Raw genomic sequence first — 19,324 nt, 5'->3', positions numbered from 1 at the left:
AAGGGGGTCCTTAAAAATACTGAGGACATGAGACTTTGTATAAACTCTGGCATCAATTCACATCAATCTTTATCTAGAAGTAACAAGGCAGCATTTCATATTTTTTTTTTTTTTTTTGGAGAAGGCAGCTGACCTTGATGCAAGTGTTCCAGTCTGTTCAGTGTTATTGTTGTGATTTCTGCAAGATGGAAAATTGAAAATAAAAGCAACATTTTAGAAAGAAAAAAAAAAACAAAACAAAACATGGAAATGTATTATGTGGGCTCTTATGTATTGGAAAATTGCAATGAATAAATTTTCCTTTATATTCTTGCCCTTTTAGGGCTAAATTAAAAAAAGCTCACAAATTCTGTGTTTCCGTAAATAATTTTATTTGAATAATCTTTGACAGCCCAGAATGACAAGATCACAGTTTGTCTACATTGCTAATACCCGGGTGCTAATGTACAAAAATAAAAACTAAAGAAATAAAATACTGGGTGCTCACCCTTTAATATTGAAATACCTTTCTATGAAATAGTATTTGAAAAATCTTTCAAAACGAGCTTTATAAAACAGTTACCTTCTGAGAGGTAAAATTGAACAGATACAGTCTGCTGGGTTAAGAAAGGACCAATCATAGATTGTAACCATTACACATTATCAACCATAGACCAATCCACTCTGATAGAACAGTTTTGTAAAGAAACTACCCAATCCATCATGAAATTTTAACTCGCATAACTTTCAGTTCACATGGACTATATAACTCACAAATAACAATAAATACAAGCAAAAAGGAATACAAGCTTTTTGTTGCATTAGTAGTGCTTATTTGGCTAAATAAAATGGAATGCATTGACAGTTTCATTCAAAAGAGGTAAAATACTATTAAGACAATAAATAATTCAAATAAATATAGTGTCCTCTGTTGCTTGTCAGTTTGGACCTGAGAGGTAAAGACAAAAATTAGACAAAGGGACCAACAGCACAGCGCAATTATTCAACAATAAGAGGGCTCTATATGCCCTAGATTCATACTCCAGAATATACATTTTGAAGTTATCCTATGTGTTATAATGAAAACATAATAAGTTATGACTTGGTTGAAGGACAGATTAGATGGCATGTTCTTTATTCTAACCCTAAAGAGGAGAGCATGTCCCAATTTGATGGTGCTACAGTGTTTCCAGGCAACTGCACAACTGCCTAAAAATCAAGGCAACCTGTACAATACTTTATGGCCCTGATAATTCCTGCCTTGTTTTTCATGAAGGCAAGAAGACTTCCACCCCATGTTTGACTAATTGGGTGTTTGAGTTGTGCTTTGTTAGGTGAACAGTTTAAATAAATTTCCTCACCTAACGCACAAGCAAAATGCATCAGGCAAAATGATGCGTAAAATCGTGCATGTGTGGAATAATGTTTATGCCACTTAAAGAATGACTATGTGAAACAAACAAAACTCACCTAAAATGACCTAAAAGTTACGTTGAATGCTACAACTGGCCATAGATTCACAATCATAGGCACAATTAAAGGCTCTCCCAGAAGGACATCAACAAATCACATGTTATGTCTTTCAAAGCATACAAATCTGGTGTTATTATGGAAGAAAATAATTAAGGCTAAGTTAACACACAGTGGATTATCTTATGTCATCTCAAGCTGAATGTGTCAAATAGTGAAGAGAAGGGACTTAACAGCAAACCCGACCTAAATGTCAACCACATATGGTACAGGAGTGACCTACAATCATTTTAATCTCAAGAGTTCTCTCTTAGAACAGGCACACGATGTTTTTTTTCTTCTTTTTTTTTCTTTTTTCTTCAGCTAAACACATCTTAAAGCTAAAATATATCTTATGGAAAAATACACAAAGACATGCTAAGAATTTGTGGGAGCTTTCGATTGAATGGGCAAATGTAGATAAATAAAAAGACCCCTCCCACTCTTACAATAAAGGCAAATGTATCAGTTTCTATTCTTGCATTACAAATTAAGTCCAAGGGGCACAAAGATGAGAAAAATCAAGGAAAGTGGAGAAAAAAAACAAAAAATAAAAAAAAATAAATAAAAAAAAATCCATGCAACACTTTTGTTTTGCTAAATCCTGTCAGGTTTTTACCAACCCAGTCTCTTGACAAAGCATAATTAGTATGAGGTGGCAAATCTATAGAGTTGGCTTGTACAAAAACATACATCTTTTACTCCAACAGAACAAAATAAAAAATAACCAATGAACTCAGTTGCAAAATTTTTTAAACCAAAGTTAAAAATGGCGTGAAACAGAAATTACGACTGACTTTTCTTCCACATTGAGACGCATTTCTGAGTAAAACAGCTTATTAAACAAAAAAAAACTGTTGGGTGGGGACTTGATTTTATCCATCGGTTGTTGATTGGATTGTGAAAAGTGGCCGCTGCATACCGGAATGGAGGTAGACCTAATTGCAAATTTGCAGTCGACACATAGGGGGCTTTTCATTTCTTAAATTGGGCATCCTGGTTTCCTCGCTCCTCCGTCCTCCAGCCCGTGACCCGGAAACCAGTACAAATATTGTATAATAGACAGACCTTTTAGTGTTTTTTTTTCTTGGTGCACGAGCAAGTAACTGAATGTGTACGTTAATTTCAACCCACAATCAGAAATTGCAAGCAATTGTATGGCCTGTGGATAATTTCGTAAATAATCGAATGGCCCTTAATGGGAAAAAGGTTCCCCACCCCTGCTCTAAATGCACCGTGAGGAGGTAAGGATGGAGGACGGAGGAAGCTTCCTGAGATCGCTTGAGCAAAGAAGCCAAGGAGCATCCTATATGGAAGACTTTTTCCAAAGCACCTGACGCACGTATAAATTCTCCTCCCCCTTCACATCTGACACAAGTTTTCATTCATTTTTCACCTTTGCGGATTAAATAAACCATAATTGTCACATACTTCAACAGTGCATCTTGAATTATTAGGTTTTAGTATGAAAATATCCATTTATTAAGTTTAAAGAACATAACGGAAAGTGCGCCACGGTACTTTGCAGAGACGGCGCTTTGAAGTAACACTTGAGAGAGCAGGACATTCCATTTTAAAATAATTCTTGCTTCGATACCTCCGTCCTCGTTTCCTTTCCTTGCATCCTTTCCTCATTTCCTAAAAGGGCAGAGCTAGGAAACCAGGAAAGGGAGCAAGGAAGGAAAGTTTGTTTACATGTTTCTTGAAGGGGCAGGGTTAAAACTGACTAAAACTGGCTAAGCTGCAGCATGGCCTTGCGCACGTCAGCAGAGAAAAGTCAGTCATATCACCGGTGGAGACAGTTATGACATTTTTATTAAAGATTACGAGGTCAAAAAAATAAAAATATATATAAATAACATTTATTTTATATCGGATAAAATAGCAAATATGCATGGATGAATCGTTTACAATAAGACCAATAACATGCATCAATAAAATAAATAGGGTCAATTTTGATTTCATGCTGACTTTGAATGTAACCACCATAAAGTCCAATCACTTATCCAAATCCTAAACCTAAACAATAACTTTAAAAGGAAAATAACTTTTGTATACCACAAAAGAAAGAAAACATTAGGGTTTGTAATGAGGCAAGCGTGTTTGATTAATGACATATATCAGTCAGTCACAAAAATATAATTAATCAGTAATTTTTGTGTAAATAAATATTGAACGAGCAACCAAATCTGTTCCCTGATGTTCTCTTTCCTCAAATAAAGTGTTGGATTGAAGTGTAGCTAAAATTTGATGCCTGTATTCAGTTTGTTGATTGGTTGGTTTCTATGGGAATAAAAGTCGTACAAGCCAAGATGTACAATATTTTACGATTTCGACAGCTCATACGAATTATGTTGGGTTAAACAGACATAACATGAGGTGCAATGTACCATCAATGTTACATCATTGTAGCGACGAACTTCTAAATCTCATAAAAACTGCTGACTGATTGAATCCCACTCTGTGCCAATAATTTCCTATATTACTATTTTTTCACTTCTATAGTTATATAGACAAACCAGAGGATTGACAAAATGTCAGTTTGAGGCAACAAGTAGTAAACAACTCAGAGAGCATTGTAAAATATCAACACAATCTTTCAAAACACTGTGTTCAGTTCAGGCGGGGTTAGAAATGTATATTGTACAAATTATCGACAAAGTATAAAACTTCTATCGGACGAACTTAACACAAGTTATCTCTGATTAAGAACTATCCCTGTTTTTTTCTTCACTTAGCTTACATGCAGGAGGTGTACACAACTTATCGTGCTATCAGTACGGTGCATGCTTGTGTACCAAGTCTCCATTGGATTTAATTTTACTCTTCCAAGCAGTTGGGGTGGGTGCAACTTCTAACCTATCAATGCTAATCAAGGTAGTCACTGTAAATTAGGACTAAGGCATCAATGTTCCATTTACAGTTACAGAACAGGAATCATGCAGAATAAATTCCTCATGGCAACAGCTACTGCTGTAGACACGAAACTGCACCATCAGGTCGTTTACAGTAAACAGAGAGTCAGCTACAATTTCAGGCAATCAGCAGTGGAGGCCTGACATTCATACTCATTTTTAATGACTGCAACATTTCAGAAAGGTGCAACTGAAACAGGTGTCAGACTTAACACATGCTTGTACAAGTGGATGAATATTTCAGCTATTTCAACTACCCGAAGCCATGAGGACAAACTGACACAAACAGAATGCAACACTACCCTTGTTTCATTTCTGTTTGAACACAAACATTTTGTATTCTAACTGAGATCTCAAATTTGGTCTCTCTCTTTTTATTAATAAAAGATGCCTTTAAGCATAGCAGCTTTTAATGCAAAAGTGCGGAACCATGTGTTGAGTTTCTGGCATTCCATTGTCCTAAACTACAATTGCACTTACCATAACTTAGTAGCTACAGTAATAATATGTCAATATTATGTATAGTAAGCACTAGAGCGCAGGATTCTTGGATGCACTAAAAATAAACCTCTGGTAAAGCTACAGACTTCATCTAAATTTTATAAGTGCTTTTTTTATAATAGCAATAATAATCGAAGGCCTCTAACTGTCACACTGTGGTATTTCTTCAGACTCTGGAAAATTGATCACGAATAGTCCGATCTGTGATAATACAGTACCAGCAAGTCTTTCCTCTCCAATATGGGGATTCGTTAATTGGAAACTTTAAGTTAACTGTAACATATACTTGTTTGGCCAGTGTAAACTGCCATCTAACAAACTCACCTAATTAAGTAAGAATTCTCGCCTTCTCTATCTTCCTCTTTTATTTTGAATTTTATTTATTCGCCTTTTTACACACTCCACCTTCTCTGTTCTGCAGGTACTTATCTAGCTCCTCCTCTCTCTTCACTGCTTCTGGGTTGATTTTCGGGGCACCAGGAAAACATACCAGCACCACACTCATGTTGTCACGGCTACCCTGTTGATACACAGAGAAAGACAGTAGTGAAAGGGCAAGTTAGAGTGTGACAGACAAAGCATCTGTAAGAATAAAAATATAATCCAAAGCCTAAAATCAATATAAATCAATATAAAGTTGCATGATGGGGGAAAACACATGACATTCTTATGTCATGCACTTTTAACATCCTTCTCAAGCTGCTTAAAGGAATCGTTTACCCAAAAATAATAATTCTTTCATCATTTACTCACCCTTATCCTGTGTCAAAACCGTATGACTTTCTTCTGCAGAAAACAAACAAAGATACTTTGATGGTGATATGTGGTGTTTTTGTCCTTACAATGGATTACCTTTGTCTTTTTTGGTGCTTGAAAGTGTTGGACCCCATTGACTTGCAATATAGGGACAAAAACACCTCATATCTCAATCAAAATATCTTCGTTTTTGTTCTGCATAGGAAAGAAAGGCATACGAGTTTGAGTCAACATAAGGGTGAGTAGGCCCTAAATGATAAAAGAATGATCATTTGGGTGAACTGTTCCTTTAAGAGCAAAGGGCAATCTCCAAGGCCAAACATGGCTTATCTGACAGACCATACCTTATACAAACAAGTGTCGACGATCTCATTACACACTCGCTCCAGGTCATCTGTCACCTCCAAACGTGCACGCACAAAATCACAAAGTTCTTCATTTGCCATGACGTCCCATATGCCATCGCAGGCTAGCACCACAAATTCATCATCAGCCTCGGAGCGTTCAATCTCATACACTTCTGGTTCTGGGGACACTAGCTGCTCAGTGGGACCTTTCCCATGCACACACTTATAGTCGAAGTCACCTAGAGCGCGGGAGACAGCAAGAGAGCCGTTGACCCGCTGGATCATAACCGAACCACCTGCATTCTGGATCCGCTCCTTTTCCAGGGGGTTACTGGGTTTGTGGTCTTGGGTGAAAAAGTGAACGCGTCCCTTGCGGCTCAGCAAGGCCCTGGAGTCACCACAGTTGATGAAATAGAAATGATGAGGGGAGATCATGACACCCACTGCAGTAGATCCGCTGCGGTCCGCCCCGTGCTTGCGTTCCGACATGGCCCGCATGTGCTCGTCGATCTGCAGGAAGCCTGTGCGGATTCCGCATTTCACATTCTCTACGGAGGGCTCAGAATCTTCTAAATCTGCACCTGTGACTGCCGTGCAACCTCCCCTGAAGTCTGGGTTGCTGGTGATGTGTTCCAGCAGATGCTCACAACAATATCTAGCAACCTGTGAGCCTGCATGCCCATCGTAGACGGCAAAAAAGGACCAAAGGCTGAGGCCGTGAGGCAGGCCTATCACAGCTGTGTGTGCGTCCTCCATCTCCACACGCCATCCCTGCATGCTGCTGAGTCCAAAGTGCAGGCCATTCCCCTCCCCATGAGCATTGTGCTTCTCCATCTTTGGCTTGTCTAAGAACGCACCCATTCTTCTTATTTTGCTCTATCGCCAACATGACCGGAAGACAAAGTGAGAAAGAGGTGGTTATTCAGAAAAGCGTTTCATTCTGACACAGCTGACTACCTCGGTTACACTTCTCTGACAAAATTACATATTCATGCATGTGACGGATATAACATGTTGGTTTATTTGATGATAAGGCACAGTTGCAGGAAGCTCTTGCAAGTATCCTGTAGCAAGTCAACTGAATTTAGGAAAAACTGGATGTGCTAGTTTTATCACATCACTGCAGAATAGATGATAGAGCTCTGTTCGGATAGATTTCCTTGTATTTGACAAACATACAATAGACCTCTCATACCATTTCAAAACTAATATAAAACCTGCACTGATGTTACAGTGGGCATTTACAGTATTGGCCACAAAATCCCTTTCACATCAGTTATTTGCTTACATTCGGTTTTAATCTAGTTTGCAGCTTCATTTAAAAATCATAGTTGAAATAAACAGACCAGGATGATGTTAAAGCAACTGTGATGTGTTTACTGATAAAGCCACTGCCCTAATCAGCATATGCAAATTGCTGCAAACACAGATAGCAAACAGAGGCTAACTCTCCCAGTCTTTTAAAATACGCCAGTGTCATGTTATCATCACTTACCCAGCTTCTTAGTGTTCTTTGCAGAATGAAAAAAGGCCGAGGCACATAAGCCGCGGATAGCAGCCTTGATATCAGTATGCTGGGCCAGATCTGACAACACACATCAATCGATGGCTAGCCAATTAGCCAGCTAACTAACGACAAAACGGCCAAAAACGGTCAACTGTATGCTTATTACGAAAATAAAAATAAAACAAAAAATAATAAACGTATGCATTGCTCGAGAAGCATCATATGAGCCCGTTAAGGCAGTCCGCAGTTGGGCGGTGTAGCATTTCTGGCTCCGGTGTGTGTGTTTGTTTTTCCGAAGGAGGGGGACTGGAGCCTCGCGCTCAGAACATCTCTATCCGCGCGGAAAGGCTTGTTTGGGACCCGGATTGTGCAGCGGATAGTGCGAGTTCCGTTCTCATAATTACATCATCAGTGCCACGCAAGTGAGGGGCTGGAAATAGATCCATTGACGAGAAAGAACGACTGTTGTGTTACAGTACCGAAACGCTTGCGGTTTAGCCTTAACCATGCTTACCACTTTTGGTGTAGATGTTTCTGTGGCTTATTGTCTTCAAAGGTTCACAAGAGCAAATTTCAGTGTAAATCAATGTAACCTCATTAGGTCATTGAACTTACCTAAACCTACCAGGCAGTGTTTGCCATCTGGCCCTCAAATAAAGCTGGACAGACTGAGCAAAAGCAGTGAAGTTTGACCCAATATATGTGATACAATGTGATACATGTATTATTGTGCTGGTTCTAGCTGTGTCACACAAAGCACTAGGTAGAATTTTGTGTATTTTGGCCTCTCTTTCTTTTTTTTCTTTTTTTTTTTTTTGGAGCTGATAAAGAATGTTTCACTAGATATTTTCACTGTGCTGTATACAGTCAGTGTACACATACTGTATACAATATTTTGAACAGAAATTATATTGCACTTTGGCTATTCAGATTATTAAAGTTGAATTTGCATTGATTGTGCAGTTAATAAATCACAACACAGCATGTTGATATCTGTAATGAGCTGTTAAAAGGATAGTTCACCCAAAAATGAAAATTCTCTCATCATCCACTCACCCTCGTGCCATCCCAGATGTGTGACCTCTTTCTTCTTCAGAACACAAATGAAGATTTTTAGAAGAATATCTCAGCTCTGAGGGCCCAAACAATGAAAGTGAATGGTGACCAAAACTTTGAAGCTCCAAAAAGCACATAAAGGCTGCATAAATGTAATCCATAAAACTCCAGTGGTTTAACCCATGTCTTGTGAGGCGATCCAGTCATTTTTGGATGAGAACTCACCCAAATATAACTCCTTTTTCACTATAAACACTGACATCAGCAGTCTCCTTGGGAATCATGATTTCAAGCTCGATTATACTTCCTAGCGCCATTTAATGAAATCACGATCGTGCCTAAAGTCTGTAATGGCAAGATGTACAATGAAAAAGGAGTTACATTTTTGTCAGTTCTCACCCAAAACCCATTGGATCGCTTCTGAAGACATGGATTAAACCACTTGAGTCTTGGATTACTGTTAGGCTGCCTTTATGTACTTTTAGGAGCTTCAAAAGCTTTGTTCACCGTTTACTTGCATTGTTTGGACCTACAGAGCTGAGATATTCTTCTAAAAATCTTTTTTTGTATTTTGTAGAAGAAATGGGTATGGGATGGCATGAGGGTGAGTAAATAATGAGGGAATTTTCATTTTTGGGTGAACTGTCCCTTTAATTGCATTGTATTGCAGAGAGAGAGAGAGAGAGAGAGAGAGAGAGAGAGAGAGAGAGAGCAATAGAAAAGGGAATGTTTTAGGGTAGCCTATATTTTCATGTTATTTATAGGATTCCAGAATGTATAGTGTCTGTAGGCACATTAATCAGTATTGAACTCCAGTGGCTTTGGTCATAGAAATGTCACTATGCTTTTGTGTCATCATAGATAAAAGGCATCACTTTAATGTTAATGATTGGAGGTAAATAATTCATCTGTGGCTGGAAGTCCAAATTAAAAGCAACTTACATTAAAGATATGCTGTCCGCGGGGTGGCTTAAGTGTGTAGCTCATAATGCGGTGTGCACTTAGGATAAGTAGCTTCTTGCTCTAAACACCAAATGCATTTGGCCTGGATGAGGGAACCTCCAGCTAGATTTCCACTGTGATTCATAATTGAACTGTTTCTAACATATCAAAACAAATAAGACCCTAGTTACTGACAGCCTCTTCTTGATTCTCCTACCATTTGAAGCATGTCAAAAAATTAAATGTACAGTATGAATGTTATGTACAGCACAGAATGGCAGCATGATGTTGATTTGAATGAACCATGAAAGATGGAGGAATGGAACAATGCACACTAACCACTGAATTGTTAGACTCCTTGCCAGATTGCCACAGGTGAGGTCTGTAAAGTGTCAAGAACAAAGTGCCACAACAACGGTGCCCTTTATCTAAACCCCAGTCAGTGTATTTGGACTGTTGTCTAAAACAATAACAACATGAGCTGCAAAGAAAGTGGTGATGTGTGATGCAAATCAAGTGAGTCACATCACTGTCACCACTCTTCAAAAGCATCTTCTGTCTCAGGAGATCATACAAATAAGGAAACACCGGAAAAGAATACATGACGCAAAGGGGTGAAAACCCAGTGATTTACATCAGTCTCAATCGGCTGAAATGTGAGAATAAAGAGATGCAGTCTTTGCTATTTCATGTGGACCATCATTATTACATCCCATGCCCCCTCAGCAGCCATGTACTGTAATAAATGCAAACAGAGAAAAGAAAAAGGAGAGCTTATTTCTCAGGGTTCATGACAGCATTTTGTAGCCTTGGGGCAGTTTGTTGTCTTGTTCACATGTTTGCGGGAAGCCACAAATCCATTTAAAACCTGCTAGCCTCTTTTTAAGCAATAAAACAGAGCATGAACCCACAGCAAGGAAAACCAGAGAAGTTTTTATTCTGTTTTTGTATAAACCATAAAAAATAAAAATAAAAACCTTTGGATGGCTAAATGAAATAAAAGTTGAATAATATGTCTCAAACCATACACTCACCCATTCATCTTGTCTTTAATAAAAAATAAATAAATAAATAAAAATCATCAATTATTACACAAGCATAATACACAGTTATCGTAGTGAGACTTCAATGCTCTGCTTTAAATTTTATTTTTAATTATGGCAACTGCACCTGTTATGGAATGTTGCCATGCTTTTGCCATGCACAGATTGAAAATGTTATATAGCCATGTTTCTGCCTGTTTATTTAATGGAAAAGCTCTCAATCAAGATGCTGTTATTTTTGTTTAACAAACAATAAAAGTGACACACTTAGTGTATCTCCCAAATGCTTTAGACAACCGGCAATGTTTTTACAAAATAGGAATTAACAGTTATTGTTATTGACTGTACAGATCAGAAAAGAATTGTGCATGTGTCCCTTCAAACAACTCAATCTGTATTTAGGATCAACTTTAGCACAAAATAAGATGCTTTATTTTATTAAAAAATATCTTTTTTTAAATAAACTCAGATGATCAGTGGTAGAAAAAAAAGCAATTATTTTAAAGTGTGTTGCTAATATTGCAAACTCTCTTAAGATTAGAGATTAACATTCCGTATTCAATCTTCACATGGCTCTGTTGCTCCACTAATTCAATGCATGTCTTAAAAAAACAAAACAAAAGGAGACATATAAGCTATCTATCTTTTTTTTTTTTTTTTTGCACCATGGTGAAACCAACCAAATGAACATCATCAAAATGAACAACTGTAATATTAGATCTAGTCGACTTAATGACATAAGACTGTCTTATTCCAGTATAAGAGTTCTTTCCAGTTGCCCTAATTCCAACAAGGGATTACGATCTAAAGATGCTGTGGATTATCAATTCCGCCTGAGCTCCTATTTAATATGGTAAAAATATTAAGTAAAATTGTGCAAACAAATCCATGGCCTAATTTTTACCCTGGCTTATTTGCTGTTTTTCTAATCTGATATTTATCAGTGAGTTCTGATGGTTTTGACCTTTGTGCAGTGTCCGTGTATCTCCATTTCTATGTGTGGTTGACCTTGCTGTTGACAGCGGCTGAGTTTATTTGTCATGTGAAGATGATAAAAACAAAATAATAAATACTGTGGATTAATTTCCTTTGTTCCTGTTTTTCTTTACCTCTCTTTGCTCTTCTTTAGACAACACTGTGGTTGTTATTGTATGACAGTCTTTAAGGTGACATGAATCACACGTCAACTTAAGGTACCATTTTAATTTTTATGGTTTTCTTCTTCTTTTGCTTCTTCTTCTTATTATATATATATATATATATATATATATATATATATATATATATATATATATATATATATATATATATAGCTCAGACCTGAAAAGCAAACATCTAAAAATAAATGTTTGTTTTGGAGGGTTACATGATAAATTGAAATTCTGAGAATGTTTTTCTTTTATTTTGACATACTAAGTGATACTAGTTTGAAACATTTCATTGTACAGACATTTTTAAGATATCAAGAATGTATGGTTGTCATGGTGAAATGACAACTGCAGATTCCACCTTAGAATCATGTATGAAATGCATGTTGTGGCCCCTACCGCAAAAATTGCCTTTGTAACATCAGTGCTGATTTTAGATGCGCTTTGAAATGGTATGATAGTTCTATTTTATGTTTGTCAAATACAATGCAATCTTTCAGACCAGAATTCTTTTATATACAGTATATGTTCTGTTCTATCTTCACAATTGCTGAGAACCACTGAAACACCATTCAGTTATTATATTGCTTTTAGCAAGGCTTTAGTAGAACACAAATATCTGAATTTCTTCACCTACTCTATCAAAGATAACAGCACGTGATCTCTCATCATCAGGTCTGCTTTATCTCACTGTATGCTTTGTTTATGTTCTCCACTGTGGGTGCCTTTGTTCATCAAAACCCCATTCATTTAGTCTGTATAACAAGAGTTACTCTGGTGTGTTGAAATTATACATGGCTGATGCTGAGACTGTATCTGCTCATGCTTTCCCTCTACAACCTCTAAGAAAAAGTTGATGTAAACAGAACACATCGCATTTCATCCCATTAAATAGATCACAATCCATGTACTCGACAAGGGATGTGAGAGACAAGAATAAAGGAAAGGAGCAAAGAATGATGTACTGTATGGAGAGCTGGAGAAATGGAGAGCACTGCTGCCCCTGATGAACTATGCATGCTCTTAATGCAAATTGAATTTAAATGAGTGGAAAACAGTAGCTCAGTGACATACACATATAGGCAGCTTGGAACTGCATATGTGCAGGCATGCATATGTGAATTAATTTAGGACTCTCTCACTTGATTGGCCATCTGCTCTGACTGCTGTGATCCTGCATAATCAGTATGGTGAACAAATCAGAGGGCTTGTTTCCTCAGACTGCTAATTCTATAGGCAGCTCACTAATGCAGGAAAATGAAAGTACACTCAGTCATTAAGCTTGGTTAGACTATTGCAAGGGAAATGCAAATTGATTTGTGTGTGTGGGTGAGTGTATAGCCTACGTGTGGATGCACATGCACCATAACACACATGTACATAAACAGATGCTTGTCTATGATCAGAATGACAATGACTTATTACTAGTGAATATGAATAAGATTCTTAATGATGAAATCTTGAATGAGGAATTAAATGAAAGCACACTGAATATGAACTGCTTCAAGAAGTGCTATAGGAGTTCATTTAAATTGACAGATTATGTAAATGCTTCATGAATGTGTTCACTAGAAACTACACAGCTCATTAATTACATTTTACAACAAATGTGAAAATCAGTATACCATAATAAAAACTTGTCTCTTTCCACTAATTAATATTCTGATCAGACACATATAGCCAGGGTAGAAGATACACTGTCTGATTGAAACCTTTTCTGTTTTTATGCAAAGGGTCAAATGAGACGCTGAGGTCACCTGGTGGCACTGTGCAATTACTACATGCCATACCTCAGCCTCTGGTCTGTTTTATAATTGAAGTGATTATTGAAAACATTGACCTTTTATAGCTCAAACTAAGATTAAGATCAGCACATTAACACAATTGAAATAATTTCTATATGTTATAAAATATTTAAAATAATAGATAAATCATTTATAATAGTTAAACAACAATAATAATAGTAGAATCAGCTGGGCTCAGTCAACTATTCTTTGCTTTACATAATATACTTTTTATATTCATATTTATATTTTAAAAACTTTTTTGCACAAAAATATTTAAAGTATACATGTCTGAATCATATACAGTCTCAGTCAAAAACACACTTGACTGAATTTATTGGTCTCATGATTCTACAAAACATTTTGTTCTAACTGCTATTGCTTAAATTCTGGAAATTAGTTTTGTATTGGCCTACAACTATAACTTGTGCCTGAAAGTGAAAGAATAGCAGACAACAGGTGACTTTATGACTGTGGGAATCCCAAGTAAAGTTGAGGTTAAGAGAAAGTGGCATGTTCAAAGCTGGCCATCTCGAAGAGTGTAAAGATAATTTTTCATATAGAGAAAATGGTAACCACGTTGTTTCTTTTCCTTATTGCACCAATACTAAAGAAAATGGAAAGAAAAAAGTCAGTGAAACATTCAAGGTATAGCTCACTCAGAAATTATAATTCTCTCATCATTTACTCACCCTCGTGCCATCCCAGGTGTGAATGACTTTCTTTCTTCTGCTGAACACAAACTAAGATTTTTAGAAAAATCGCCAAAAACAAAAGAAGAATGTGGAATTGAAAGTGGACAGTTTTAGTAAAAAACGGACTTACAAATTGATCTGTTTCTCACCAACACTCAGGGTTGTGAGGGTTACTTTTGAAATGTATTCCACTACAGATTACAGAATACATGCTGTAAAATGTAATTTGTAACGTATTTCGTTAGATTACTCAAGGTCAGTAACGTATTCTAAATACTTTGGATTACTTCTTCAGCACTGGTAGATTTTTTCACTTGTTTTGACTATAAAAACTCTGCCAGTACAGTAAGACAAAATACACATGTTAAAAATACATTCTCTGAAAAACCTAAATATCTTATGCAGTGTTGTTTCTAAAACAAGATCAAATTGATCTTGTTTTAAGCATTTCACGATATTTTTACAGGAAAACAATACAAAAATTATTATCAAGAATATGACGTAAAAAAATATGATCGTTCCTGGTAACATGTGCATGTTAAATGGCTAGAAATAGCATTTTAGCTTAGTGTAAAGCTGACAATTTACACAAGGTTTATTTCTATTTCTTCTGCTCCAAACTTACTTCAAACGTACTTCTCTGTCTGCTCGTATGAATGTAACACATCATAAGAAAGTGTTTCACCACTGTTCAAATGCAGTTTGGATCGCATCATTTATATGGGTAAATGTTTTCCATCTGAAAGGACTAAATATTAAATGAAACAAATGACAATAAAATGCAAAGTAATCTCTTCAGTAATCAAAATACTTTTTGAATGTAACTTTATTCTAATTATCAATTATTTAAACTGTAACTTTAGTGGAATACAGTTACTTATATTTTGTATTTTAAATACGTAATCCCGTTACATGTATTCCGTTACTCCCCAATCCTTCCAACACCTATATTATCACTTCTGAAGACAAGTGGATTTAACACTGGAGTCGTTTTGATTCACTTGCATTGTATGGACCTACAGAGCTGAGATATTCTTCTAAAAATCTTTGTTTGTGTTCTGCTGAAGAAAGTCATACACATCTGGGATGGCCTGTGGTAAGTAAATAATGAGAGAATTTTCATTTTTGAGTGAAGAATTCCATTCAGTGAAGGCACAGGTAGATTAGTGAGAGAGCAGTAATAATGAATAATTGTTTCTAGGGGACATTTAATGGTACGAGGTTGTAACGAGTTCTCAAGATGGGCAAGGAGGAGCTGGGGCCGACTTGAAAAACACGTAGACATTTTTATTGACACTTTTCAATGTACAACAAGACTAATTCGCTTTTCAGTGTCACATACAAAACACACAGCTTTTCAGCAGTCACACTTAAACTCATCGGCACACAGACAGACAGCTTTGTGCATCTCTCTCTTCTCGTCTGCCGCTGTCTCCTCTCCTTAAATACTCCCACGGCTCCTCACTGGAACACGAGACCGGTGTGGCACACAGGTGGAACTCATTCACCACTTATCTTCCCGGCCTCGCTCTGCCCAGACACCGCTCGGCCCCGCCCTGCTCGCCACAGGGGCAAGTGAAAAAGCAGAAATGGTCCACAGCAGAGTAATAGAGCATCCACTTATCATTTGTTCAGGAGAGATGGAGGGTAATGTCACTGCATGCCTGACTGAGTAAAGAGGATTGCTACTGTTTCTTCTATTTTGGTTTGCCTTTCTGCTGTGACCTGACTAACACTCTAGACCTTCAAAAAATAAGCCTGTAAACATTTTCAGGAATTCTACTGTGACTGTTTTGTTCTTCTTCTGTAAAATGCAACACATAATACCAATAATGAATTAATGTATTTATTTGAGAGCAAAAAACGAAAATGACTAAATATATCTCTAAGCAGCAATGAATTATTATAACTAACATGTGACCTTTTGTAAGCAGGCATCAGGCTATCCTGTTTATTTATATCTTATTTATTTATTACATCCTATTCAATTAAATAAAATGAATAGAATGTAAATGACATGAGACAATACAAAATAAATTGGACCTTCAAAGCTTAATGTTACATTGTTACATTTTCAAATATGAGACAAACAAAAAACATATCTATGTAGATCTTTGCAGATTTAATTACCATGATCTTTTACTTTAACACTGAAAAAAAAAAAAAAATGCTCTCTACTCATAACCTCTGATAACAGAAAATGAATGACTTAGCCTTAGTGCATATCTTTATGGTGACTGTGCAAAAGTCTACTGCACAATCTAAGAACAGTGAACTGTCTGTGGACTGGGCAACTTGGCAATGCCAGCAAAAAGCTGAACTAAAGAACAGTGGTTCTATTTTATTAAAAAGCGTAACTATTTCTACCAAGCGAGTAATTAGTAATGAGTGTGAAAGACAATTTATAAATGAGTAATTGACATTGATTTCAATAATCACTCTCATAAGGTAAACACTACTTTATTATTTCATTCATGTACGTATTTGAAACAGACCAAGTTGACAAAATTGAATATTTTTCCATCTTCACCATGTGTTGTACACTGGAGCAGTTTTGTTTTTTTTCCTCAGTTGAAGCTGCCTCTTTAACCTAAACTAAAATGCCAAAATGTATCCCACAATTCTAACAGAAATTATCATAATGGAAATTATCATAAAGGATTTGACATGTTGAAGCTGTGACCGCAGAGACTTAAACAGTGTTTGTTTGAAATATGAAAAAATATAAAAGTAAACAGACCACGTGTCCTACTGTTGCATCCACCATGAGCAGGAAGTGGGAAAGGGGTACTCAGAGTTATAGCTGACCTTGATATTGTCTGATTTATTCAGGATTATAAAAAATAAAAAAATAAAACGGAGTTCACGCAAAGTGAGGACACAAATTTGATAGACAGTTTTTTATGGGAAGTAATATGTAAAGTTTACTTTATGTATTGTTTGATATCTTAAGGCATCATTACACAGCCGAATGAATCCTTCTCTGTGCCTGCTTAAAATTCTGTGTAAAGACGCAATGCAGCATAAAAGCCAGTCTAAATTAAGCCTCAGAGCAGCCTTAAACTTTGTTTTTGTCACAATAGAGCTTATATCTTATAGAAGGTATAATTTCATATTTTCATTCATTTCATATATTTATATTCAAAACTGTATATTTAAAATTTTAAAAATATTTAAAATCTCATTATGTATGCATTTTTAATTTCTGTGTAAATGCATTTATGCCTGCTCTGAGCAGCATTAATCAGTCAGTGTAAATGCATTTCAATGCCAGTTTAAATGCAGCTTCTGTGCCACCTTGGCAGTGTAAATACTGCATGTCTTTACTGTAGCCAAGAGGAGAAATTTCATGTAATTGAACTCTAGTCATAAATTGGATGTGGACCCTTTGAAACCAGAGTTTTGTGACACCGGAGTTTTGTGACACCGGAGTTTTGCAAAACCTGCTTTCTGGCATTCTCTCGTGTTAGAAGCGTAAGAACATACATTGTGCAAGAGAGCTCCCTGTTTCGTTCATCGGTTGATAATTCTTTGGGTAAATATCAAATTTTACACAAAATGCTTATAAACTGCATTAAATATGTGTTCACAAGAGTCATATGTTAATATTGAGTGTTTGTTATGTATTATTTTTGAAGGATGCATAAGAATTGCATGTGTGGAGTTTGATCACGTTTGCTGCACACGTGCAAGAACTGGGTGTGTAAATTTAGAATTAATCATATCTTATTTAATGATTAACAGCCCAGAGTATTTCCAGTTTAGTGAATATGTGTAATACGTGTTATATGTGAAAATATGTGAAATGAGAATTTTATTGTTTAAACTGTTGTACATGTCCTTAAAGCCTGGTTAGAAATGCATAAAATGCTTTGAGTGATTTAAGCATGTGTTAAATGCATAAAATGCTTTGAGTGATATAAGCATGTGTTAAATGCATAGAATGCTTTGAGTGATTTAAGCATGTGTTAAATGCATAGAATGCTTTGCGTGATTTAAGCATGTGTTAAATGCATATAATGCTTTGGGTGATTTAAGCATGTGTTAAATGCATAGAATGCTTTGAATGATTTAAGCATGTGTTAAATGCGTAGAATGCTTTGAGTGATTTAAGCATGTGTTAAATGCATAGAATGCTTTGCGTGATTTAAGCTTGTGTTAAGCTTTTTTTTTATGAATTTGTTGCTTTTTTAAACACTTTTTTTTTTTTTTTTTCGTTTTTTGGCAGTTTAACATTGTGACCTCTTGCTGAGGACAGATTAATTTACATGTGCTTCCGAGAACAGAGCATGCATTTAAAAAAAATTCTAATGTAATTATTTCAAAATATAAGAAGAAAATGCCATGAGTATGCATTTCCGCTAGATTTAACTTTTCCAGTATTTGTCTTATTCTAAATAACTTGATTTTTAAAATAAAGATGACTTTTGTATGTTTTGTCCCTTATCTCAAGAATCAGTGATTTTATAATGTTTAGAACAAAAACTCACAGTGAAACCCTATGCAAGTCTGTAGACCGAAAAGGTCTAATGTGGTCTTCCAATCAGTCATTTTGAATTACCTACACTCCAAAAAACGTTTTAGCCTATTTTTAAGATTACACATTTAAATTTCATTACAAAATTCCATCAAATTGAATTGTGTAATTTTTTAATAAATTAAATTAACAAAACTTAAGCTAACTCAACTTTATTTAGTTAAAGGTTACCCAATTCATTTTGATTACATTTTGTTATGAAATTGTGTAAATGTATTTATTTATTGAGCAGGAACAATGAGTGCAGTTTGCTGTGAATACACAAGATGACGCTATTTCCTAAACGTACATGACAAAAGACCATGCACTAATATTCGAGTGTCAATTTCAAGATAATTCTAATGCTTGCATTACTTCAGAAAATTAACTTTATTTCAGTCTTAATTTGACTTTCCTGGTGAGTGTGCTTATTGACTCCAACGATAGCCATTTTGATTTGTTATAAATGTCGGAAGTCTTATTTTATGTCTTATTCCAGCTCAAGCCAAGTTCATGCTGCGTTTAAACGCTGTGTGCTCACTTTGAGCTCGAGACACGGTGACGTCAGCGCCGAAACACTCAACTTAACTAATCATTTTCAGCAGCGTGAGCGTAGTGCGGCTGTA

At 36.1% G+C, this 19,324-nt stretch overlaps 1 protein-coding gene across 1 annotated transcript; it reads right to left on the bottom strand.

The window, feature by feature from the left end:
- Positions 1–353: 353 nt before the first annotated feature.
- Positions 354–7,853, bottom strand: LOC127416420 (protein phosphatase 1A-like). The gene is made up of 3 exons (XM_051655779.1): positions 7,503–7,853; positions 6,005–6,883; positions 354–5,424 (listed from the first exon to the last, which is right to left on the bottom strand). The coding sequence occupies exons 2-3, from the start codon at positions 6,866–6,868 to the stop codon at positions 5,281–5,283; spliced, it is 1,008 nt and encodes a 335-aa protein (XP_051511739.1). The 5' UTR covers positions 6,869–6,883; positions 7,503–7,853; the 3' UTR covers positions 354–5,280.
- Positions 7,854–19,324: the final 11,471 nt, after the last annotated feature.

The sequence above is a fragment of the Myxocyprinus asiaticus genome, chromosome 25 (genome assembly GCF_019703515.2).
Source record: "Myxocyprinus asiaticus isolate MX2 ecotype Aquarium Trade chromosome 25, UBuf_Myxa_2, whole genome shotgun sequence".
Classification (NCBI taxonomy): domain Eukaryota; kingdom Metazoa; phylum Chordata; class Actinopteri; order Cypriniformes; family Catostomidae; genus Myxocyprinus; species Myxocyprinus asiaticus.
This window is presented reverse-complemented; position numbering and strand designations above follow the sequence as displayed.

Excerpts from the sequence above, each read along its gene's own strand:
- LOC127416420 (XM_051655779.1), bottom strand. The coding sequence starts at position 6,868 with ATGGGTGCGTTCTTAGACAAGCCAAAGATGGAGAAGCACAATGCTCAT. Across the intron at positions 5,425-6,004 it reads TCGACACTTGTTTGTATAAG|GGTAGCCGTGACAACATGAG; the intron begins GTATGGTCTGTC and ends GTGTATCAACAG.